Genomic DNA, 27,436 nt, shown 5'->3' on the forward strand with positions numbered 1-27,436 from the left:
CCCCTCTAACCCCCACCACCACCCCTCTCAACCCCCACCACCCCCTCGTCAACCCCCACCACCCCCTCTCAACCCCCACCACCCCTCTCAACCCCCACCACCCCCCCACAACCCCCACCACCCCACTCACCCCCACCACCCCCTCTAAACCCCCACCACCCCCTCTCAACCCCACCACCCCCTCTCAACCCCCACCACCCCCTCTAAACCCCACCACCCCCTCTCAACCCCCACCACCCCCACCACCCCCTCTAAACCCCCACCACCCCCGCTTACCCCCCACCACCCCCTCTCAACCCCCACCACCCCCTCTCAACCCCCACCACCCCCACCACCCCCCTCTCAACCCCCACCACCCCCTCTAAACCCCCACCACCCCCCTCTCAACCCCCACCACCCCCTCTCAACCCACCACCCCCTCTAAACCCCACCACCCCCTCTCAACCCCCACCACCCTCTCTCAACCCCCACCACCCCCACCACCCCTCTAAACCCCACCACCCCCTCTCAACCCCCACCACCCTCTCTCAACCCCCACCACCCCCACCACCCCCTCTAAACCCCCACCACCCCCTCTAAACCCCCACCACCCCCTCTCAACCCCCCACCACCCCCGCTTACCCCCCACCACCCCCTCTAAATCCCCACCACCCCCTCTAAACCCCCACCACCCCCTCTCAACCCCCACCACCCCCTCTCAACCCCCACCACCCCCTCTCAACCCCCACCACCCCCTCTCAACCCCCACCACCCCCTCTCAAACCCCACCACCCCCTCTCAACCCCACCACCCCCTCTAAACCCCACCACCACCCGCTTACCCCCCACCACCCCCTCTCAACCCCCACCACCCCCTCTCAACCCCACCACCCTCTCTCAACCCCCACCACCCCCACCATCCCCTCTAAACCCCCACCACCCCCGCTTACCCCCCACCACCCCCTCTAAACCCCACCACCCCCTCTAAACCCCCACCACCCCCGCTCAACCCCCACCACCCCCGCTCAACCCCCACCACCCCCGCTCAACCCCCACCACCCCCTCTAAACCCCACCACCCCCTCTCAACCCCCACCACCCCCTCTAAACCCCCACCACCCCCTCTAAACCCCCACCACCCCCTCTAAACCCCAACCACCCCCTCTCAACCTCCACCACCCCACTCACCCCCACCACCTCCTCTAAACCCCCACCACCCCCTCTCAACCCCCACCACCCCCTCTAAACCCCCACCACCCCCGCTTAACCCCCCACCACCCCCTCTAAACCCCCACCACCCCCTCTCAACCCCCACCCACCCCCTCTCAACCCCCACCACCCCCTCTCAACCCCCACCACCCCCTCTCAACCCCCACCACCCCCTCTCAACCCCCACCACCCCCACACAACCCCCACCACCCCACTCACCCCCTCTAAACCCCCACCACCCCCCTCTCAACCCCCACCACCCCCTCTCAACCCCCACCACCCCCTCTCAACCCCCACCACCCCCCACCACCACCCTCTAAACCCCCACCACCCCCTCTCAACTCCCACCACCCCCACCACCCCCTCTAAACCCCCACCACCCCCGCTTACCCCCCACCCACCCCCTCTAAACCCTCACCACCCCCTCTCAACCCCCACTACCCCCTCTCAACCCCCACCACCCCCCTCACAACCCCACCACCCCCTCTCAACCCCCACCACCCCCTCTAAACCCCCACCACCCCCTCTAAACCCCCACCACCCCCGCTTACGCCCCACCACCCCCTCTCAACCCCCACCACCCCCCGCTCAACCCCACCACCCCCGCTCTCAACCCCCACCACCCCCTCTAAACCCCCACCACCCCCCTCTCAACCCCCACCACCCCTCTAAACCCCCACCACCCCGTCTCAACCCCACCAACCACCCCCTCTAAACCCCCACCACCCCCTCTCAACCCCCACCACCCCCACTCAACCCCCACCACCCCCCTCTCAACCCCCCACCACCCCCTCTAAACCCCCACCACCCGTCCTAAACCCCACCAACCACCCCCTCTAAACCCCCACCACCCCCTCTCAACCCCCACCACCCCCTCTCAACCCCCACCACCCCCTCTAAACCCCCACCACCCCGTCTCAACCCCCACCAACCACCCCCTCTAAACCCCCACCACCCCCTCTCACCCCCACCACCCCCTCTCAACCCCCACCACCCCCCTCTAAACCCCCACCACCCCGTCTCAACCCCCACCAACCACCCCCTCTAAACCCCCACCACCCCCTCTCAACCCCCACCACCCCCTCTAAACCCCCACCACCCCGTCTCAACCCCCACCAACCACCCCCTCTAAACCCCCACCACCCCCTCTCAACCCCCACCACCCCCTCTCAACCCCCACCACCCCCTCTAAACCCCCACCACCCCGTCTCAACCCCCACCAACCACCCCCTCTAAACCCCCACCACCCCCTCTAAACCCCCACCACCCCCTCTAAACCCCCACCACCCCGTCTCAACCCCCACCAACCACCCCCTCTCAACCCCCACCACCCCCTCTCAACCCCCACCACCCCCTCTAAACCCCCACCACCCCGTCTCAACCCCCACCAACCACCCCCTCTAAACCCCCACCACCCCCTCTCAACCCCCACCACCCCCTCTAAACCCCCACCACCCCGTCTCAACCCCCACCAACCACCCCCTCTAAACCCCCACCACCCCCTCTCAACTCCCACCACCCCCGCTTACCCCCACCACAGTATTATCATGAGAGAGATGGAGACTGGGAGGATGACAAGTCCCGTTCATTGGACGATAACTCAAGAATTCATATTGTTTTGTTCTTTCGGTAAAAATGTCATCAACCACTTTGGGTCATGACTTGATTTGTGTTTTATTGTCAACCTCCACCGTCAGCAGTGTTATTACTGAAAGAACCAGAATAAGTCGACATTATAGAAAGCCAGTGCGCTCACTCAGGTTAAGAACCATTGCTACATTCTACATTATAGATTGTCAATACGCTCACTCAGTTTAGTAACCATTGCTACAGTCTACACTCTACATTATAGATTGCCAATACGCTCACCAGCTTAAAAACCAGGCTACAGTCTACATTATAGACTGCCAGTACACTCACCAAGATTAAGAACCAGGCTACAATCTACATTATAGACTACCAGTACACTCACCAAACTTAATAACCAGGCTACAGTCTACATTAGAGATTGCCAGTACACTCACTCCGATTAAGAACCAGGCTACAGTCTACATCAGTGTTTTTTTGTTTTTATTATTTTTATTTTAGATTTTATTTTATTTTTCTATCTACGTGACTTTACCGAAAGAGCCAAAGAATATGAATTCCTGCAGTCACGAAAGTATTGAATCAAAAGATAACTCAAGAAGAAGGGAATTATTGAAATCGTTACTTGTTCCGCGAATGAGATTCTCAGAAGGGATGGGGGAGGGGCGTGGATAAAAAGAACGTGAGATGTGTTTAAATCTGGCTGTCGCCTGATGATGCTGGTTGTAATTACTGGCAAAACGTACTGGAATTGTAAATGTTGTGGATTTACTCCCCAACACACCGGTGTGCTGTACGAGTAACGAATTTGCATGTTTTATTTACGTGAAAACCTTACTAATTGGCTGTCAGGTGGTGGCGGGTTTAACGACACATTTATATATTTACGCGATCTAACCCAAAAAACCCTCTACTATGGATCATATTGGTCGCAAGAGCCTACGTATTATACAGATGTGTGTATCATCACCCACATCAGCCATGCTCTATCCACCACTGCATGAAGGCCTCCCAATTGCATCCGCACACCAGCCGATTTCTCCACTCCATTTGGCTGTTGCTGCTGATGATTCTAATTTATGGGTCAGAAACGCGGACAATCATCAACTCGTTGCGTTACCTCCCATTCACATGTCAGTGTCATAATCAGGAACGATGTTTGACAGACATTTGCATTTAAAACACATTCCTGCGGAGGGAGCTGGTAGGAACGTTGGGTTGCTCATTCAATGGCCAGGGTCAATGGCCAGGGTCAACGGCGGCGTGGTGTATTCCGCAAATATGCCCGACTGTGAGGGCTGGCACAAGCCGGCGTGAGTAGGTTAAACGTTGAGTTTTATAAGGGCACCACGGGGTGACCAGCCCCTCCCCACCCAGCCCCACCCCTCCCACCCCCCACCCAGCCCCACCCTTCCCACCCAGCCCCTCCCCACCCTCCCCGCCCTCCCCACCCAGCCCCTCCCCACCCCTCCCCACCCAGCCCCACCCCTCCCACCCCCCACCCAGCCCCTCCCCACCCTCCCCACCCAGCCCCTCCCCACCCTCCCTTCCCCACCCAGCCCCTCCCTGCACGACGGACACAATAATCCCCTGTGGGCTGGTGTAACCAGGAGGTTCCTACCAGTAACACTGTACTGAGCCCAGTAAGTTGTGCTAAACAGCCATGCACTCCGCCATGTATCGTGTTTAGCGTGTACTCATCAGTGTAGTATTCACTCTTTATCACGCAAATTTGATATTTGCTCACTTTTGTTTGTATTTACACTTGTGTAGCCGGGAAAGCACCACACTTCGCTTGCATTAAAAGCTCGTAAACATTTTGTTCACCCACCGCACTGCAGGTCAAACGCTTCCCTGTCACTCCCTCGCACTGTTCGACTTTGTAATTCTCTCCGCATCGCCCTTCCTCAAGTTGAGTCTTATAATAACCTCACTTAATTCAAGAAACCCACCGACTCGTATCTAATGCACCGACAGTTAGTGCTGTTTGTTCCTGTCCGCTTCGCGTTTCTTTGGGCCTTTGGGTGCCTATTGTCATCAACCGTGATTTTAAATAAATCTGTTTTTTTTAATCAGTTAAATTTCACATTTTACAACGAATTTCAGGATTAATCTTCTTGGTTCTTTCGGTAAAGTCACGTAGAAGGGAGATAATAAAATAATAAAAATAAAACGTAATCAAATAATACAATTCTCACGACGTTTCGGCCACAACGCAAGCAGCCGTCCTCCGGTGAAGAACAGGTCTGTCGGAAAGACATTGTATTTTATTATGTTGTATTTTTATTATTTTATTATCTCCTTTCTACGTGACTTTACCGAAAGAACCAAGAAGATGAATCCCTGCAGTCACGAAAGCTTTAAATCGGAATTTCAGGATATTACCAATACTGCATCGACGCTATGTTTACTCACATTTTATGCAAATGTAAAACAAACAACATCTTGTGCATTTGTGCCTCTGGTAGTTGTTCTCCCATCTCCCCCCACCGCCGCCAGGCCTGCCTACGTGACTGTGGCTAGTGAGTCAAGCCCTAGGGAAGATTATCTAACGAGACAACATTTGGAAGGCACAACGCAACGCAGCAGTAAGTCACAAGATAGCGCCCTCTGCTTGTGGCTTTAGCCACAAAGTGCTCAATACAGTTCACGCAGCTTGCTCGTGAGTCGTATTTTAAATATCTCACATCGAACGCCAAAGCATATTTATAGCCTTACACACACACTGGTCTTTATCGCACGGACCTCTGTTGAAATATTCTGCTTTCTATGAAAAAGTTGCATGCATTTGACATTGCACCAGACGGACATTAACTTGGCCTGTCTCCAAAATGTGAGGTTTGTCATCACTCATTTTTGCATTCAGCACGTTGTAGACAGTAGAGTTATCTTTAATTGCGATAGGGGCCGTCCATAAATGACGTCACGCAATTTTGGAATATTTTTGACCCCCCCTCCTCGTCACACGGCGTCACAAAATGTCATACCCCCCCCCCCTTAAATATGACGTCACAAAGCTCTGCCCCCCCCAAAACCATAGTTCCATTTCGAAAATAAAGCATGCTTCAAATCGCTTTAAACTATTGTCATTGTAAAGTGCGTATTTCATGTGGCGCTGCACTCTGATGTTGTAGGAGAAAACATTTATTAAAAAGTCAATTTAATTAAGTAGAACGTGTTGTCTATATTGATTTAAAATTGCGCATTTTGATGCGACGTCACATTTCTCACCCCCCTCCCCTCGTCACACATCGTCACAAATGTCTGACCCCCCCTGCCCCTAGGTGCGTGACGTCATTTATGGACGGCCCCTTAACAGCGGTCCACGTTCCTGACATTCCGCTCCTTGTCTATCTGTCCGCAAGTGCACTCACTGTAACACTTGGTTCACCGCTGTTAAGTCGATCGGCAGGCAGGGTCGTCCAAACGCGTGCGGCCAACGTGGAAGAGTAGGCCAAATGACCCTGGTCAAGTTGCTGCTCTAGTGGGGGCAGCGTGCCGTCATCAGTGGCTTGAGCAAAAACAAAACCAAAAATACAGGTCTGCTCCCAACATTTGTAAATACCCCCTCTAGCGATATGCAATACTACTTCACGATTGCAATACTTCTACGCAATATTACACCGAACGCACACGCTCGACGACGGGACGGCGTTCTTTAACGTCTCCTTCCCGCCTCCTGCCTCGTCGACACGTGGTTCTCATCTTGGATTCATTCTGTCGGTCTCCAAGCGAATCGTTTCCAAAAATGAAATCATCCTCTGCGGGGAAAACAAATAGTCCACACCCAGTAACGATGGTGTACCACACAAACTCTGACATTACGCTGACGAAGAGCGTGAATAACCTCAGTCATTGTTTATTTATTTCAAACTCTCACTCTCTTCTCCCCTATCTCAACTGTGGGAATCTTCCACCCCATTTCAATTTATTGTAATAAAACTGTTCACTGGTGGCACACCACGGCGAGGGGCACAGAGCCGAGGATATGAGGTACACGTCGGGGATGAGAGGATGATTATGCGAGAGGGGGGGAGAGGAAAGCAAGAAGCAAACATAAACTGAAGCTGCTTGGAGCAGCGTCTGTTTTCACAGGGGGCGGGCAGAGGGGGCAGATTTGGTGCGGGTGTGGCCACGCAGATGTCACGTGACTAACAGGAGAGTCTTGTACTCTTAGTTCTTTCGGTAAAATCACGTAGGTAAAAAATGAAATTAAAATTAATAAAAAAATAAAAACAATAAAATCACGACGTTTCGGAGGCAACACAAGCTTCAGTCTTCAGGTGAAACTGTCACAGCAAAAAAAAAATCTGTATCAAGTGGAGAGAAGTCCCAAGAGGTACGACCTTATGGTTAAGGGGGGAGTCTTGAGCTGATTTTATATATACGTAAGAGACGGTGACAGGGGAAGGGGGAGGAGCAAGCGATAAGATATAAGAGAGAGAACGGGCGGGAAGAAAATAGATCTTGGCGAGAACGAGATTGAGAAGGCTGCGGACGAGTGTGGACTGAAGGAGTAAAAGAGGAAACCCCTGCAACCTTGTGTCGGCTCTCCTTTACATATACATCGCAGATGATTTCGACATACAGGACTTAAATATAGCGCTCCTCTTATCCAGTGATGTGGGGGACGAAAGTTGTGCATTCCATTATCTGCGAATTTACTCCATTTAGCCATTGGAAAAAAAAACGTGTGGATAATTACAAATAGGAAAAATTGGGCACTGACCTTATAGCTCCTGGAGATAATAGGAGTAGCGGGAAATAGGGTCAAGGATACAAGTTATCCTGTATTTACATTTACATCATAGTCAAATGACTTGAGCATCATTGTATCACCAATAGCAAACCTTTATCGTTCCTTACAATTATGCCCCAATCATCAGTCCTTCGCAGTGACTGTAAATGCAGTGCGAACATGATACATGTGTAAGGGTCAAAGGAGGATGCTTCTAATAAATAAAACGCATTCCTGCGGAGGGAGCTGGTAGGAACGTTGGGTTGCTCGGTCAACGGCGGCGTGGTGTATTCCGCAAATATGCCCGACTGTGAGGGCGGGCACAAGCCGGCGTGAGTAGGTTAAACGTTGAGTTTTATAAGGGCACCACGGGGTGACCAGCCACTCCCCACCCAGCCCCACCCCTCCCACCCCCCACCCAGTCCCACCCTCCCCAGCCAACCCCTCCCCACCCTCCCCTCTCCACCCAGCCCCACCCCTCCCATTTTTGGATCCACGACGGACGGACACAATAATCCCCAGTGGGCTGGTTTAACCAGGAGGTTCCTACCTGTACTATCGGGGTTGAGTAAGACAATTGCTGGCAAGCGGGACGTGGGATAGCCCGAGAGGTTCAATTGGGAAGAAGACGGGGAAATGGGATGACGAGTTGAAAGACGCTTTGGGGCAGCTAATGAAGAGAGGTGATCGGTGGAGGAGAGGAGGTGCAGATAAACTTCTGGAGTGCTTGTTTGTGGTTTGGGCAAGGAGAAAGTGCCTTAATCCAGAGAAGACACGCGCTGTGGTCGCCCTTTCATATGCATTTGTTTAACACGACGTTACAGTCTCTGTAGAATACTATGAAACGCTTCGTATGTGAAGATTTAGATTCATTGCTCGATCGGGGTTGTCAAAGCATTTAAGATATTTCTGTGAGAGTAACACAGGAGTTTGACGACAGCACAAGGAGGTCTACCGAATGTAACAGAACACAAACTTTATTTTTCTAGATATATACACAAATAAAATGTACAGCCATTTATCAATCCACTGCTGGACGAAGGGCTCCCCCCAATGCCTTGCCAGTCATTGATGTACAACGCTGGCGAGTGTGGGGTTGGAGAAGGGGTGAAGACAGCTCGTTCCGATGTAGCTTGCCACCAATGTTGGCCAAGATCAGGACTCAAACTCAGGTCACCAGTCATAGTGACAGCTTAGTGCGTGGACCACTGAGCCGCCATTCCACTGGACTTTAAGTTAAAACTATTTTAACAATTGCTATTTTATTTTACCGGGTGAGGCCCACTCAGAAGCAACCTGGCCACAAATGATAGCTAAACGAAGTGGCTTATCGCGTGGAAATGTCTATCAACCAAATACTTGAAGCACATGTTTCTAAATGTGGAGGGAAAAACCGGGGGACCCCGAGAAAAATCCACACCGCCCCGGGCAGAACATGCAAACTCCAAATATACAGCAGCAGGCGTCAGAGTCGGGATCAAACCCACAACCTCCTGCATACCAGGCGAGGTAGTTAACATCTCGTCACCGTGGCGCCCATTTGCCCCCCCCTCCCTCCAGCAATGTAAAATTATAAACATAATAATTCCAGACAATCATGAGTAGACGTTGCCAAACATCCCAATGCATTGCAGGACCCTCCTGAAAAATAGCCTTGAGAGTCAGTGAGGCTGTGTATTATTATTGGTCATTGTTATCATTCCTGTGTTGCTCAGTGAAATACTTGTAAGAACAATATAGGCAAATACAGTGTTCACAGCCAGAGCTATCATAAATAATTAACTCCCTTAAAAGCATCACAAAGAAATGCGTTATGTGTTCCACAGGATAATTGCATTCTGATATATATAAATACTGCTTTGGTACAGAGCTTGAAAAAATATTCAAACAGGCAATCCATTAATGCAATCAAAAGTCAACGACTGTATATCACCTCCACATCTACATATGATACAGAAACAAATATTTCATAGCCGTGGTCATTATAACAGCGTTTGATTTGTAATACTTGACACCAGGTAGCGGTAGAGGTCGCAAACCCGACATTTCACGGTCGCATTGCATCCGCAGCAGTGCATTCGCATCGCTGCCGCTCGGTTGACCGTAAATAAATGGCTCCTCTTCTACCCAACCACCGAAAGCGGTGGCGACTTTAACAAAAGACCAAGAAGCGGCGCCGACGATGACTACAGAGTTCCGTAGTGCGTGGGCTTCACGCGGCCGGCGCGACAGCTGCCGAGCCGCTCGTGTTTCTGCAGGTGCAGCTTGAGTTTGTCTTGCCTGGCAAACGCAGAAACAACAACGCACGAGTCCACGTTACTCGACGGTTCACCAGAGTCTTGCGTGACAAGAGCGCGAGCGATACAAATGGAAGGGGGCACAGAAATTCCTCGGACAAAAGCCCGAGGCGCGGTGCTCTTGGGGCAGGGGAAAGGGAGAGAGCTGGGCTCGCTATGCCTACTCTTTGGTTCTTTCGGTAAAGTCACGTATAAAGATAAAATAATAAATTAAATAATAGCATACGACGTTTCGATTGCAACACAAGCAATCATCATCAGGTATAAATGAAATAGCAACAACAATCTAACCAGAAAACTATAGACAGACATATAAGCAGACAGATATCACCAAGATACATAGAGAGAGAGAGCAACACATAGGCACAGAGAGAGAGAACATCTCTGTGACGAGGCCTTAAATAGAGAGGGGGTGGGGGCGGAGAGAGGGAGGGGGTTAGAGAAACAATTTGCATGTCAATGGGTAGGAAGACGGGTGGTAAAGTACGCAAGCTTGAAAATAAGGAGAACGGGAGATAGACACATTAAATTAAATAACCTAGCAAAATATCGAAATGTAATGTAATGCAACACAGAGAGTCGGTCAACACACAATTAACGCATAGCCTGGTCGATTACGTATTTCAAAGATTGCTAAGTTAGAATTTAAGTGTGAAAATTCCTCGCTACGCCTACCAACGTTGGGACTACAGGTGGGAGCACAGAGACGTCGCTAGAAGGGACGATGGTCAAGAATAATAGCGGAGTGGGAGCAGCCCAGGGAATGGAACACGTCCGAGAGAGGAGGTCCACCGACGGGATGCAGCGATGACGTCGGTTCGCGTGCAGGCGGGCTAGCTGGATTGTTGCATCTGCTTTTGGCAGATTGGGGAGGCCTTAATACAGCAGTGGATTGACCATGGGTGATTGCGATGCTGTGATCAGTTGCGTTAATGCTCAAATAAACAAAGTACATCCAATATGATGATGAGAATAAATGATGCACAAAGGATCTTCTTGCACCGGCTGGGAATTGTGAAGTGTGTTTAGAAAGAGCCAAATGAAAGAATAATGAAGCAAATGAATGAGAAATGTTTCCAAATGTACCGCGAATGTAAATACAGTTGTCATTTAAGAAACAAAAAAGTCGTGCTAAAAGCGTCTGTTATGCTAAAAGAAATACATTGCATACGTGTATTAAAAACATAATCATGATCATCATCATCGGGCATGGTAAACCCACTGGCTGCATGAAGGCCTCCCCAATCCACTCTCACTTCTCCCGGTCCTGTGATGCTAACAGCACTAACGAGTAAAGTTGCTTCTGTTGCTTTTCTTAAATATCGAAATATGCACAATGGAAGAATGTAGACATACATTCATGCAGTGCACGCATAATGTAGGAATATTTACAATGAAAACAAACGTCAGTGTTTCTACATTTACTAGACAGTGCACAGCATATTTACATATATATCATTTCAGTCATGACAAAACTTTACTACCATTATAAAACAATGAATATCCCAAACTATTAACCACATATTTTATTTTAGTTTCAAAGCGGGGTTTCTTCAAGTTTTTTAAAATTACAAACCATCCGTATGTGTGTACCTTGAACCAAATAACTCAGAATGCGCCCGATATCGTCATATCCCAGAAGCTAGGCGGGGGTTCGATAGTGCTTTACCACGCGACCACCTTAGACAGCGCGTGTTGCTGTAGGCTGCTGTGGGCCTACGAGCAGAGCAAGAGAAGTAAGCGCACATCGATCACGCTCCACGCCTTCACCAAGCCGCACTGACCAGCGCGGTGAAGTACGGACCCGATAATCCCCCGCAACCTTGCATGACCTTGGGAGGTTCTCATCCAGCAGTGGATCGACTAAAGGGTCGTACGTGTACGTGGTGCAAACCTACAGACTGAAGACAATGCTTTGCGAAGGGCGGTAAAAGTGCAACCGTGCAATTTCTTACTCACCTCATTGCTGGCGTAAGGGCCTCCACTAGGGGGAGCTCCAAACAACTCCTCTAGGGGGTATTTGGCCTACTCTTCCACGCTGGCCAAAACATCTTTGAATATGTGGGAGTACCTTCATTTGAACCAACCACACACGGTCCTGCCCATCAACTGACAGGCGTGTACCCACGTATGCATATTTAACTTCTTTCGCACCATTACAGAGCTATACTCTTAGGTTTTTTCGGTAAAGTCACGTATGTAAAAATAAATAATAAAAATAATAGAAATAAAATAATAAATCTCATATTTTTATTTCTATTATTTTTATTATTTATTTTTACCTACGTGACTTTTCCGAAAAAACCTAAGAGTATGAATCCTTGCAGTCACGAAAGCTTCAAATCTAACAGAGCTACCCATCATCCTCATCGGAGGTGCACCGCTGTGGAAGCGTACTATATCGTTAAAATAAATCATTCACCTGGTGAAGCGCACTCCGCAGAGATGGCACGGGTAGGGACGCTCTCCCGTGTGGGTGCGAATGTGACGCGGCAACTTCCCAGCACCCCTGATCATCTTGTTACAGATGGGGCACGGTTGACACACTTTGGGGGCCCTCGGAGCATCGTAGGACCCCTCGGGCCCGTACCCCCAGCTCATCTGCAGTCCGGTTTCCAGGATCGCCCCAGCAGCATCATCCATCGCATCCCCACTCTTCTGAAGCAGAATCGCCGGACTCAGGAGATCCTGCGATGATGGGATGAGCGCCGGTTTCGGCTTGCGTGCCTGCCTCTTCTTATCCCCTGGCCGTGAGCTCAGGTCTAAGGCCAAATCCTCGCCGTTGTCACGAACGCCACCGTCCATCGATGCGTCGGCGCTGCCTGCCGCGAGTTTTGTTTTCCCTCTCGATTTCTTTGTCCTTTGCTGGCTCAGCATGGTCCCGCGGACGCAGTCCTTCTGAACGGTTGCCTCGGATTCCCGTGCGTGCGGCCCCGTCGACGGCGGTGGCGCTGCCCGCGCGTCGAGAGGACGATCGTCGTGGAGCGCGCGTTCCCCCGCGCGTTCTACCGCGTGGCTCGTGAGCCACTCCTCCCTGGGCCTGGCGGCAGGAGGGGCGTCGTCGGTGTCTTCGCCGTCGTCGTCGTCTTCCCGCCTCGGCACCGCGACGTCGCTCGCGCCATTGCCGAGCTCTATGGAGGCGCCCAGGAGGTCCGAGCAGACGCTGGCCACCTGGCCAAACTCCAGGAGGTGCGTCGCCTCGAGGAGGCTCGTTATGCGCGCGGGGTCGACCGTCAGCGTGGCCGTGTACGCAAACTCGAGCAGGCGCGAGAAAGCCTCGGCCTCCACGAAATCCAGCCGCACCACCCCGTGACGATCCTCGTTCTCAAAGAGCCTGGCCGCCACGAACACACGCGACCACAGTCGGCAAGTGCAGCGTTGCTCTCGTCGTGCGTGATGCTCATGGCTAAGCAAAGCGTTAGCACGTTTGATTTTGCCGTTTGGGAGGTTGGTGGATAGGCGGTTGGCGGGGGGGGGGTGGTTTCCCCCAGTTTTATTCCGGTTGTGCTCTCGGTGTTATGTAATTCAACCAAGTGCCTTTGGAACTTTCGCACAGCAGTGCGACCTTCTACATTAGAGAACAGCCTACGGAAGGAGGCTTGACAGAACTACGTGTGAAATCCCTTCAAATTACCTATTTTAACCACACAATTAGGGGTGCAGCACATTTTTACACATTTTTCTGCAGAGAATTGTTCATCGCATTGGAGTCAAACTGACATTTTAATTCCCAGGGCTGTAGTTTAGTAAAATGAATTGAAAAGGAAATACAGACATCCCTCGATTTATGAAAGGGATGCGTTCTTCAAAAAACATTAATTTAATGCTCAAAATTAGGGGTGTGTTTATAATAGTCATTCCAATAATAATGATTTTTTAAACCAAAATAATTAACGTTTTCAGGGAACTCACCAAAAGATTTCCATGTTGGAATGGCCGGAAAGGTATTGTGGAAGTGTTTCTGTTAGGCTGCAGGGATACCGTGACGCTGTCGCGGACAGATGATGCAGCCTCCTGGGTGCTTCTTGTTTGATCTCATGGCGCGTGCCGTAGTGAAATTTCGCAAATGTGGAAATTCGATTTCGTTAATCGATGAGTGGCCATAATTTGTGAATTGCGTTCACGCGAAATTTCGTAAATTGACCGTTCGTAAATCGAGGGATACCTGTGTTAAATGTGATCGTCTTTTTATTGTCATTGGTGACACGGCTGAGACCATCATCTCACAATGCTTCAGAAGAACCTTGTTTAATCAGTCAGCTGAATTCTGGATTAAAACGCAGGCTATTTGCAGCGACTGTGTCGGAGAATAAATATTCCCGAGAAATATTAATTCCTCCAGAAATGTTTGTTGGAATATTCCAATATTCTTTCTTGCCAGGGACAAAAACTCAGAAATATTGGTTCCCCTTCTAAATATTTGTACCTCCTTCATTTTTGGGAACAAAATGAGCTTCTTTGAATAAAAGTCTCTATCCGTACAGTAAAAAACAATAAGATCACATTCCATAGTTGCCCCTGAAATAGTTGCTCATTTTACTTTGGGTATAATTTTACTTAACGTCATCCTAACCAATGTGGTTTTATTTTTTTATTTTTCTTGGGAAATTGGTATTTTACGAAGGAAGACCCGACCAAAAGCTTAACCCTCATGTGGAGGAAGGAACGAATATCCGTTCCCCTTGGAGGAATACACATTCATCAAGTATGTGTTCCCGGTGGTAAAAATATGCAGAGGAACCAATATTAATTCATACCAGCTGAATGCTCTGACTAGGTTTTCCCAGGACTGTCCTCTTTTTGAGATAAGTGTACTGAGAAATCTGTAACTCTTCCTGGGACATTAAAATAATCCAGTTTTTTTGGTAAAAAAGATAAACACATTCATCAAAAACTCTGTGGTGTTAAAATAAAAAAAATATATAAAATAGAAAATTGTATATGCTAAGAAGAAGGGTCATTCGAAACGACACCTATCATATTTTTCTTTTAAAGCCAGTGTCATGAACGAAAGTGTTCTGTTTTATTAGTGTTTAGTCATATATGGTTGTACACCACTGCCAACACATCGCCGAACAATTTACTTACATCTGGTTTTTGACAGTTGCGTAATAATACACTGCTCAAGACAATGCTTTTACATGTAGTTCTCCCCATTACGGGGATTGCGAGATACTTATCTCCCCACATACCATCCCAGTGTTTCTATATCAGACGCAGCAACCTTAGCCGCGAGCCTTAAGCCACCCGGCCACTACTTTTGCCCTAATATCCACAAGTCCTCTTCTGTTCGCGCCGGGTTCGTGCCGACGCGTCGGAGGCGGCTCAGGCGCTCGCTCGCTCACTCCCTCGCTCGCTTACTTGCGGAAGTAGCCACTGCTCGCGGCCAGGACGGCACGGTGAGCTGGGAAGAGCTGCCCCGATACGTTCACCTGCGTGTCGCAGAGCCGGGCGGCCCGGCGGAGCTCGTCCAGTGAGGCCAGCACGTCGCGTGCGTGCTCGGGGAACGGCACCGCCATCAGCCCCATGCCCTGCCACCCTCCTTCTCCTCCTCCTCCTCCCATTCCGTGGCCTCGGCTCGCGCCGCAAGCCATCATTGCGGTGCCGGCTCAGCGAGTCGGGCCTAGTCCTCCCCAACACACACAAACACCAAATGAGTGACTTGCGGTACAGCAAAGTGTTTCGCAATAGGATTGACTCAGCTCAGCATCCGTGCACGGTCGATAAAATGAGAACTATTTTGTGGGGAAGCCAACTGTGACTGTATTAGAGACTCGCCCCAACCACGTGAAAATTGCATTTCCGCCATTGGCTCCGAGGGCTGTGAACTGGAGAAGAGCAATGCTTATTTCAGTGGGAAATTTCATTTTCAGGGCTCGATTAAGTTTAGTGGGCGACTATGGCAGCATTTGTTTAGCACGTCTCACTCTGCTGATGAGACCCAGAAGGTCAAAACCAGTCCATAATTTACATGTTTAAAAAAAGGCTGCTTGATAATATCGGGCTGGAAAGCCAACAGGCTGATGACACAAAACATGTTTATATTTCGATTTAAAGCTTTCGTGACTGCAGGGATTCATATTCTTGGTTCTTTCGGTAAAGTCACGTAGAAGGGAAATAATAAAAAGCAATATTTTTTTTTTTTTGCAATTGAAACGTCGTGAGAATTTGATAGTTTTATTTTTATTATTTTATTATTTCCCTTCTACTTGACTTTACCGAAAGAACCAACAACATGTTTATTTTTATGTGAATAAACAGAGAATGGGTTTGAGTACGAGGCTGTTGTAGTGTTGCGTTCCCTATTTGTATTTTAAGTTCCTTGTTTGCCCTTTGGCGACCACTCATGCCCAATGCTAAACACTCCATTGCTATTTTCCTTGGTTATTTCAGGTCTTTTTATATTTGTAATGTGATATACAATTGTAAAACTAAATCTACGTACAAAATTCTATTTCTGGACATAACTGGTGTTAATGTGTACAGTGATACTTTGGCTTTCCTTCCCAGATTACCAAATATGAATTATTGTAGCGCTGCAGGATTGTGTTTCAACCTTTATAAAGCCTCTTTACATTGCTTGCAGCGCCTCAAAATCCGAGGCCTGGGCTGTGCAGTCCCTCTGTTAATCCAGCCCTGGCCATGACTGAGGCGCAATTTTTGGGCAATCGTTGCTGTAACGGTCGCGGGAAACACTTTAAGTTTGAGCAACTGTTGCAAACCTGACGGAGCAGTGGTGTAGAGAAACAGAGTGCAGTTGAGCCAATGGAAAAATAGTTTCGGCAATAATGTGATGACTGTTGCTGACCAGTTGTTCTATACGTGCCCAAGTATATCATGGCCTTAAGCACACAAATAGAAAACTACCTTTCACAATACAACCATGGTAGAATGCTATTGCCTATAATGCACTGGCACTGATTAACATTGTATTCAATTAACTCTTAAAATCATCGAATATTTTACATGCCTTTTGTTAAGTTACTTCCACGTCCACCTTGAGCCTTGTTTGACCATATTTCACCGCACTGGGCAGTGGGGGCTGGTGAGAATTCGTTGAATTAGTTGGTTATTATTGAGCGGGATAGAGTGCAGTTGGTAGAAAGGCAGAGCGCTCGCGTGCGAGATTGTGAGCTAAAATTCTCGCCGCGGTAGACACAGCCCATCATCCCTTTTGGGGCCAATAAAATAAATACCGTTAAGGTGAACAATATTTGATGGGAAGTTGTCATTTTGTTGTTCTTATGGAGAGGCTGATTCACACCACAAGAATGTGGAGTTACCCACAGCTGGATTAGGACCGCCGATGGAAATGAGGACTCGCCAATGCCCGTTTAGGCTTGGGGAAAGTGGTAATTTTTTGTTAATTTCATAATTTCTTTAGATAATACGGTAACATTATTTGCGTCAAATTTGCAGGCAAGTTAAAGTAAAATAATTAATCACCAAATGGGCGGTTTTAAGTAAATGTTTGTGATTGCTCATTTGAACAAAGTTTGTAACAAGAAAAGAAAATAGCGACAAATCGATTTCGTATATAAGTACCTTGCAATAAGAGGACGAAGAACAACATTTTAAAGAGGCAATGTTACATATATGTTTATAATAGTAATAAATATAACTGCTGCTGCTTTGTGATACCGCAAAATAAATGCTAAAAAGGGTATCGTTCTGTTTCATATTCAATCAGCTATGACCAGTGATTACAACTACTGTAGACATGGTTAAAGGGTTTTAGTATGTAAACTGTGCTAAAACCTATGCGATAATAAAATAAAATGTGAATTACAATATTTCAAGAAATTATTATCAAAGGCCCTATAATTCCATACACATTAAACAGCACTGTAGCGTTGTCAATACTGCAACAGAAGTGAATTTGAAGTTATTAAGTAAGCGTTTACCAGGAAATACATAACTCACAAGGCCACGCGTGCACATACACAAAGATCCCCCGTATAGCCTTAACAGACAGTAGGGGCAAGTGCTGTTAGCGAACACCTATGAAGGCCGGCATGGCACACGAGGGGGTGGGTGGCCAGCACCACGCCCGACCGCCTTTGTCTCCCTAGTGGCGATGTTTACACACCATACCAGGAACTAATTTGAGGCTTAGTCGACCTAGGGGGAGGCCCAGAACCGAATTCTGATAATCATCACTGGTGTTGGCCGTGAGCGGGAATCAAACTCGGGTCGCTGGGTTCGTAGCGCAGTGCGCCAACCACTACACTACCGCTCCCCACACATATATACACACATAAACATACACACACTTACAAATGTACCTTAAGATGGCCACCAAGATCCCTTCTTTCGCTCCAATGGGAGTCGATCGTAAACCCCAAGAGAAACCCAAATGTCTGAATTCAAAGTGAAACTTATTTTTATATGATGAAAAAATAAATAAACAACGAGACAAATATGAGAGGACGGAGGAGGGGGGGGGCTGTTGTCTGACGATGCGAGGATCGTGAACTAAACGAAGAGACGAGCAAGAAGCTTGGACCTCGCCAGCGATCAGTTCAACGTCACGGGGTCCTATTCGCGTCTGTCGGGAAAGCGGGGGCCGAGGCTGGTGACTGGAAACTGCTTGCCGAGGCACGAAACGGCACCACAAAGGGGGTGCCGAGGGGGGGTTTGCTGGAAATAAAAAATTAAGGCGAAAAAAAACATGCGAATGCTGCTATCTCATCGAGCCTTGCCACCTCACTAAACGGCCAAGAAAAAAAAGACTCAATGTTTTCCACACTCCCATTCACGCCATCCGATCCATATAAGGGCAGAAACAAAACCCAAAACAGACCAAATCTCCCCCCCCCCCCGGCGTGTTCAGTGATGGAAACTCTTGGAGAGCGATGATGGGATAAGGTGCCAGCAGCAGAATGGTAACGATGAATTCTGCAAGTCGCCGGATGGAAAAGAGCAATGGGACACACACACAAACGCCGGGTCGATAAGGAGAGTGCGTAGTGAATCACAGAGATCTGCGAGCAATTCGCACTGTGGCAATGCACAGCGACAGATATGTGAAACGTCCACACTTGTAGAGCTGTCGGCAACAGTGGGTGTAGCTGTCGAGCGTGCAGGCGGTGCAACTGCGCCAGGGACCACCTGCAGGAGGCAGTCCAAGGCGATGGGATATGTAGCAGGGGGGGGGGGAACTGGACTGGAGGCCCCTTTTCATTCCTCCCACCAGGGCCATGCCGACCACAATACGCCACGGGGTGGCAACAAGGTCATTCTAAGAAAAGTAAACCGATGTTAATGTCCAAGGTAATAATAACAAAACAACAACGTTTAAAGGAAATAATTCAGAGAATTCTTACCATTAAATAACCCCAATTGATGATTTGACATTAATCATTTGGTACCATATCAGACTACAGAATGGGTAAGCCCTGCATTATATTAAATACATTTCAACAATTCAAACTACAGTAGGTTCAATTCTGATGCATTCATGAGTTTTAGTGACAAATTTCCCAGCGTGGTGAGTGGTCTAATGGTGGGGTGGGGGGGGTAATCATATTTTGACATGGCCAGTGTTATTTGTCGGAATTCGATGTGTCATCTGCACAGATGTGACTCAGCCTTTACTGTGAATCAGCATGCTGCCGGCTGAATGGGCGAAACCCATTCCAAAATTCTCACACACAACCTCTCAATTATCCCAAATAAATCACTCTTTCTTTTAAATTTTTTGGGGATCGGAGACCACGCGTCGTCAAATCTCGGTTGCTGCTGCCGAGCACTCAGCGCGGCACGCCCTGTGGCCCCGGCCTGGAGCTCGGCCATTATTTGGTGGAGAGTGGCCTTTCTGTGTGGTGGTGGTGGTGGCGGCAGGAAGTATCACTCCGTATTCTGACTAAGCAGAGACCCCACGTTGTCAAGGGGAAATGTACTGTATCGTGCGGTTTTGTCCTGCACCGGAAATTATTAATTTAGCATTCGTCAATTGCAATGCGTTCGTGCAAATGCACAGGCCGTTAGAAATGGGCGTTATGTTTGAAAACAAAGCAATGCACAACTTGCAAACATGTTTGTGGTAGGGTGATAAGGGCAGAAAGCGATGCAAAAGTTTTAAATTAGTTTGAAGAGAAAAGTCTAATAGTGGGTTTGTCAAAGTGCAAACATAAACTCAAGCTACACCAATTATTTTGTCACATTTGAAAATAAAATCTTCAGTGCGCGTGCTCTAAGTTTATGCAAAGCTGCTGAGCATACATGGACTTTTAACAAAACTCTTACACCAATGATGAAAACTTAACACATTCATTAATAACACTGTCCTAAAAGTAGTATATAGTAGGTGACATTTCAGGCAATGCTCTGAAGATCTCTCTGCAATGAAGAAGACCCATTGAATAATATATTTAACTCTTTAGGACAGTGTTGCTGATAAATGTGTTGGGTTTTGATTGTTTGTGCCGGTGTATCGCTCATGCACCTCTGCCAACACAATATCAGAATATTTTTTTTGTCGTACAGAAATTACAGGGTGTGGGGTACATGTTTTGGAGTGATATTTTTGTACCTCGCAATTTTTATTCTTTATTCAGCATTTTATTTTTCATGGCTAACGAAAAGAAATTTGAGACATGTGCCACTTGTTGCGCAATGTGGTGGAGCCACAAGATGTGATGTGTTGATGTCCTCTTGCCATATCTAATCATGGCGCTATATGCACTTTTAAATCTAGATTGAAAATTCATTTATTTAGAGCTGCTTTTATGTTTAGTTCGGTGTCCTTCCACACACCTCCAATTAGCATGGTTAGCTACGTACGGTGCAAAAAAAGTTCAACATACATACATATATGTGCGTGTGTGTAAAGATGTGTTTGTGTCATACACGTGCTGGACTCCGTTGCTTAGAAGAGGAATTGCCTCTGCTCTGAAAATAGAATAATTTTCATATGACTAGAATTACATAAAAACTGTTATTTCCCACAAATTATGTGACGCATCGCAATTATAATGGCCAACTGCCTGAGAGTAGAGAATACATATCCTGTATTATAGTTACAAAAAATTCTAAAATATAGAATTTACGTTACCACTATTATTTTTACTGTTATGCTTGTTTACACAGGAAAGCCTCACTGAGTCTCATGACCCTCATTGAGGAGGGTTCTACCAAGTTTTACAACATGGGGAAATGTTTGCTATGTAAATTTCAAATGGATTGAAAAAATTGTGGTGTAATCTCCTTAAATTTAGCAAATTTGGATGACACCAGAGCACAAAGCCTACTCTTGCGAAGCAGACAGCATGTTTTTTATGGTTAATACACCCGCAGTATTAATCAGGGCGACCGCTGGATTCGAACCGTGAACTGTGACACGTTGCATATCAAACATTGTGTTTATTTGACCATACTTCACCAAACCGCTCAGCGCGGGTTGAAGGAGGTGGCCAGGACCGGTTTCAATTACCAGTCTCCACTGATGTCAGCAGAGGCTTGTGAATCAAACTCAAGCGACGTGGTGAATAGCAAAGTGTGTCGACAATGTGCCCCCCCCCTGCCTATTATCGATTTTAATCATCATATAATATAATTCTTACTCTGGCAGCTCTACGGATAGAATTTTCTCTGGCATAGGACTGTGTAAATTACACCACTTGTGAGGACTGCAAGGAGGAGATGAGCTACTCGTTTGAGTTGGAAGCCACATTGAATTCAATCTTCGATATTTTTTTTTACAGGATGTCATAAAATTAGGTTTTACTTCGCATCACGTCGCATCGGTATCTCCAGACATAGTTACGACACAGGTGAACGATTTACGATGATTCCGCAAGGGATCAAAGTGTAACAAAATAAAGAAATGAAATAAATTTGACGCGTAATAATATTTTCGCATGCCTTTTATACAGTGCACACAGCCGGGTAGCTTCGTGGTCAGTTCATTTGCCACCAAGGGAGTGAGCACAATTTCCGCAGCTGCCCAGAAACTTCTCCATCGAATGGACCAGGGAAATGCAGCCGACTGGACAGTGGACGTTACGAGGGGCAGACATTGTAGCATAACCTCCCATCACGTAGATATGCACGAGAAGCTGAGAAAGAAGATAATAAATCTAATTTTATTCATGAAGCGTCTTTTCATCATAAGACACATCACTAACAGTTAAGAAAATGGAAAAAATAATTAACCAAACCTTACAAGCCATTTGCCGACTTAGCTAAAAGTTTAAGTATATCTTTTAAAATGTTCGCAGATTCAGAGATCCCGATATCTCGTGGGGAGAGAGTTCTAGAGTCTGGGGGAAGGCGTCCGAGTTCAATAGAGGCTCTGGATTAAAGACAACACGTCATCCATTACACGTTGCACCAGCTCCTTTAACAACTCTACTCTGAAGCGTGGTGTTCTTACTGATAAACAGTTTTGTCTGATTAAATGGCATCTCACACACGATAATTGGTAGCAAGCTTTGCCCAGTTTCCATTGACTGTAGCGTCACGTTCCACGAGAGGCAAATTTATCGGTTTGCCGATGATGGGGAAAGTATAGTTTCTACTTGTTTACCATGAGACTTTGAGCAGCAATGCAGAACTATTATTACAGGCTTAGGAAAACCAGTTTTTTGGATTTTATCTAGTTGTAATTAAAGACTATATTGTTGACCAAATGTCAACTATATAGCCCCGCGAGAATAACGTTAGAATTTCCATCAGTCACTACGTCACAGTTGTCCATAATTTTTAGGCAACGTTTTGATATTTGTGCACGCACTCAAAACCGTGTCGTGTCCATTACGATCATGTTCATATATTACTTACACCACGCCTCCCCGTGCAGTACGTGTTGGGGCAGCATGCAGAGTTGCAAGTTTGTATCAACAGGTCAAAGCTATGATGCACATTTTGAAGTAACCATTCCAAATAGACCTAAACGGAGTAATTGGAAAGTCTCAAACACCCTCTCTCTGCTTCCCTGCGGGTCCTACCGTGGTACTTTGAAGGACCCATTCCAAATAGACCTAAACGGAGTAATTGGAAAGTCTCAAACGCCCTCTCTCCGCTTCCCTGCGGGTCCTACCGTGGTACAATCGGAAAATTCAAGCTGAGCAGACTACCACTTTCTTACCCCGATTGGAAAAAAGTACGTCATCGACAACATGCGTGACGGGTCGGTGTGGCGCGGACACCTGGTTTGATGCCGTCTTAAAATAAATACACTCCCGCTCAAGCTCGATTGGAATATAATGCACATTGTTGGCGGTTCATTGTAAACGCGCCGTGCATCAATGCGCATGTGGTTTCTCGACCGCGCCATTTTAAATTAACGAAAGCAAATTTTTATGCTTTTGGCCAATCGGGTTTTCGTTTAACGCGACGACAAAAAAAATAGCGGCAGGTGCTTTGTCGGATATTATTTGTAATAATTACCGGATGCGTAACAATTTACGAGGGCATTTTGTTAATAATCCACTGCTGGACGAAGGCCTTCCCACGCTGTGTCAGTCATCAGGTTGTTTGAAGGGGATCAAGCCAAAGACCCATTCAGATGTCACTCACCAAACGATGTTAGCATGGCCAGGAGTCGAACTCGGGTGTCGGGCTTCATATCACGCTGCGCCAAAACCGCTGCACGCCAACGCTCCACCTGCAATTTGTAAATTGTTCTTAATTTGAAAAGCAGATGAACCCGTTGAGAATGCAGTCTCTTTCTCAATGGCGACCTGGGGGAAAAAAATGGGAAAGTACAAAAACAACTTAAAATCAAGTCAGAGGCGTGGGGGGGATACAAAACATCATCCCCATACCTTTGATTGTTGATAAGGTTGTGGCTATGATTTAAATTGTAAGCATGAACCGTGCAACCTTTTCAAGAGGTCTTTGCAAAAGATTCTTTCCTTAGCGCAAGAATATGCACTCGACATCAGATAACGTTATGCACGCGATCTCGCGCTTTATGCCGTATGGTCGTTGTGCAAACGGAGGGTCTGCGGTTTTGCAATAGGCCATGCATTCCTTTTTTTAATGGGAAATAACACATTTTAAATAGGGCATGAAGACATCAAATGTCAAAGTTACCACACAGTAGAACGCAGTTGTGTACGTGTCAATAATATATATTTAAAAATGACCGGAAAAGTTGTATTATATTTAGTTCATGGTTAAATTGATTGCAAATATATTCGTAACCGACCATATACATTTTCGGAATGGTAAGGAGTCTGCTGATAATGTTATGGAAGTGCTGGAAGGGTCGCAGATAAAAAGCCGTGGTATTAATGTTTTCCTGCCCCCGTTGCTCATTCTCCTCTGCTGCAGCATGGGGTGGCCGTCGCTCAAGCTATCCACGTTTCTCATTCGGTTTACACTTAAAACCTTTTTTTAAATTAAATTTTGTATCCCTTTTCCCTAATTGTCCCAATTGTGCCATCAGCATCGTCCCACGAGACGAAGGAATCCGCTCTGAATTGTCGTAGAAAGACAGACAGCGTGGCGTTTTCGTGACGGAGAGCGGCGCTTGCACAGGAGCACCAACGGTGGTAGTTTGTTATGTAGAGATGCTGACCCATGCCATGTAAATGTGGAATTGCCAACACTGACTCAGGACGGCCAGCACTGTAGAGATGAGATCTGGCGAACACTCATATCAGCACAGGAAACCCACTGGTTATGTAGGCTTACTTACATAAGTCGTACGTGATTTTACCATTACTAGGCATGTAACAATTTCAGCGATTCTCTAATTTAAATAAATTATTACACTCACGATTCATGCATCGAATCGTATGTGTGATAACTCATCATTTACAGTTAGGCCAATTATATGAGAATGATTAAACGAATATTACATTTGGCTAACAGAACAAACAGGACAGGATGACAGAGAAGAAAATGAAAGAAATAAAAACCAATATAGTACAAACGAAGCACAGAATTTGTCCTTGAATCAAAACGTGATCCAAAATCATGAACGAACATTTATTGAATTGCGAGGAGAGGTGGGGGGGACAGTTTTGAAACTTTAAATGCCGACTACTCCTTGATCAGTTGCGCATCGTCTAAAGAGCTCAATGTAACCCCGTGACAGTCACAGAACACACATTCATAGAAACACAAAATCAATTTTGTATTGTGCAGCCTTGCACCTCTTGATGCACCTCGGGATGGACTATGTTTGATGGTGGCCCAGGGATCTTATAGTTTGGGGGGAGGGCCCTCTTCATATATATTCAATTCCTTGCTTGTACTGTTTTACCATCACTCGTGCCCAATGCCAAGCACTCCACTGTTATTTACAGTAGTTAATTCAATTCATGGTTTTTAAATCTGATATGCGAAATGGAGAGCGATCAAAGTAAAAGTGAAGCATTTCAATTTGACACATAACTAGCTGGTAGTGATACACAAAGGGATGCTATGGCTCAATATCTGAGGCCCCAGGCTGCAGCCTGTAAAGCCCCTGAATTAATCCGGCCGCGCATGGATCTGCCAGAATCAGGGAAGGGCAGATATATGCTTCTCAACGAGCTCAGAAAACAACACGTGGCCAGCATGCTATTTGATGCATTGCTGTTACACGAAGATGCAACTTTACGGCAGTCGCCCCTCTCCTGACACCCGCGCCCCCACCGTGGCCCACGCCGCCAAATATGTTTGGCACGGCCGCTGATTTTTTTGTTAGACCGCTGGCTAATTAAAGGGCTGCGAGTCCTGTCAACATTCCATGGATGCTGCTGGTAAGCCACGAGGGCTTGTCCCAGGCTCCATTTAAAGCCAGTGGAGTGATCCACCACAGGTATTCACGTGCCTTATTTATTTAACTCTTTACACCAGGTGTGGCCAGCAGTGGCTTTGTGAGTGCTCTCACACAAGGCCGCCACCCTTCACCGATCTCCTTTGTCCACAACCTGGCGTGTGAGGAGCCTTTAAAACCCCGGCCAAATGTTTTCCCGAAAGTTCTGAAATATGCACTTAGAACTCTGGTGTGGTGCAAACACCCAAGTGTGTATTTGCCCGCACATTTTTGTTCTTTATGTACATATATGTTGAAGCTTCTTCATTGCCATGGAGTTGTGGACACCCAGGTGCAGGCTGTTTGATGTAAGTGAAAGCAAGGCACGTTTATTTACAAAAGCAAATGTATGTGTTGAACTTCTTTTGCACCGTACATTGCCAACAGTACTGATTGGATGTGCAGAGGAAGGACAATAAACCAAACACAAAAAGCAGTTCTAGAGAAATGAATGTTCAATCTAGACTAAGAAGTGAATAGCTTCAGTGGCTTCCTAATATTGGAAGGACGAGCATTCCAGACGACCACAGAAGTGTATCTGAAAGCACACGATGCAGTGACCGTCTTTGGCCAGCAACCAAAAGCCACTGCGAGGATGACCGGAGTTCAAGTGATGCTTTATGCTCCTTGACGAGGTCAGCAAGGTATTGTGGTTGATTTGTCACGAGCACTTTGTGTGTAAATGAGTGCGAACAAATGTCAGTGTGCTTTACCCGTCAATTTCACCTCTTTTTTTCCACTGGCACAATCAAATATGCACCGGGGCCATGCCGAGCTCGCCTGGCCGGGGTTCAGGAGGCGCCAGGCTGCTTTTTCCACTGCAGAAGCCGAGCCATCCTGCTTGCCGCAATGATCGAGTCGAGATGCCCGTAGAGGACTTGGTGACGCTGTCTCCTCACAGTCCTGACTCTTTGTCAGATGCAATGAACATGTCATTAGCCCAGCCCCTGGCCTCGCTTTGGCCGTGAGCTGATCCAGATTCTGCAATTTTTTTTTACTATAAAACTTGTTTTATTTTACTAAGGCCCCCACTCAGCTATATAGCTCTCTTTTCAGAAGCGACCTGGCTATCACAAATGATAGCTCAACAAAGTGGCTTATCACGTGTAAATTTATAGCAGCGAAATACTCTAAAACGCATGTTGCTTCTAAATGTGGATGTAAAGATCGGAGGACCAGGAGAAAAGAAATCTGCGCGACCATGGGGAGAGAGACACGCAAACTCCATATTCTTAGGTTTTTTCAGTAAAGTCACGTAGGTAAAACATTATTTTATTTTACTATTATTAATTTTAATGTTTTACCTACGTGACTTTACCGAAAAAAACTAAGAATATGAATCCTTGCAGTCACGAAAGCTTCAAATCTAGAACGCAAACTCCAAATACGCAGGCGTCAGGGTCGAGATGGAACCCACGACCTCCTGCATACCAGACGAGCTAGTTAACATCTCCTAGCCACCGTGGCGCAATCTCCAGAGGTCAGCGTGCCACGGGTTCGTTCCGACTCAGCACAACGAAAAGCCAGTGGGAGATTGTGAGCCCCAGTGCTTGGCTCGGCTTGGATGTGGCCAGTGGAAAAGGCGGACCAGTTACCATCAATAAGGAGCTATAACTTACTTGAACGAAAGTTGTGTTTCTGTTCAAACATAACTTGACTACCTTAATGTCTTTCAAAAAACGGAATTGTTTCTCGTTAAGAGCTGCTATTAGCGTCGCGTGCTGTGATTTACGTGTTTGTACGCGTCACGCATTGGTTAATCTAGATTTTTTAATCTATTAATTTCCGTGCAAAATGCTTTTTTTCGACAAAATACGAAACTTTTTTCACGACGTTGACGAGTACAATACTACACGTGGCTTAGGAACGACTGT

The 27,436-nt window shown here is 47.2% G+C and overlaps 1 protein-coding gene across 2 annotated transcripts; it reads right to left on the reverse strand.

The window, feature by feature from the left end:
* Window positions 1-8,261: 8,261 nt before the first annotated feature.
* Window positions 8,262-23,460, reverse strand: LOC144935319 (zinc finger and BTB domain-containing protein 7A-like). 2 transcript variants are annotated; one of them, XM_078861878.1, is made up of 4 exons: window positions 18,094-18,229; window positions 15,170-15,431; window positions 12,231-13,142; window positions 8,262-9,791 (listed from the first exon to the last, which is right to left on the reverse strand). In XM_078861878.1, the coding sequence occupies exons 2-4, from the start codon at window positions 15,403-15,405 to the stop codon at window positions 9,698-9,700; spliced, it is 1,242 nt and encodes a 413-aa protein (XP_078718004.1). In that variant the 5' UTR covers window positions 15,406-15,431; window positions 18,094-18,229; the 3' UTR covers window positions 8,262-9,697. The 2 variants fall into 2 exon arrangements, with proteins under 2 accessions (XP_078718004.1, XP_078718003.1); XM_078861877.1 differs by lacking the exon at window positions 18,094-18,229 and adding an exon at window positions 23,330-23,460 and having other exon boundaries at window positions 8,263-9,791.
* Window positions 23,461-27,436: the final 3,976 nt, after the last annotated feature.

The sequence above is a fragment of the Lampetra fluviatilis genome, chromosome 13 (genome assembly GCF_964198595.1).
Source record: "Lampetra fluviatilis chromosome 13, kcLamFluv1.1, whole genome shotgun sequence".
Taxonomy (NCBI): domain Eukaryota; kingdom Metazoa; phylum Chordata; class Hyperoartia; order Petromyzontiformes; family Petromyzontidae; genus Lampetra; species Lampetra fluviatilis.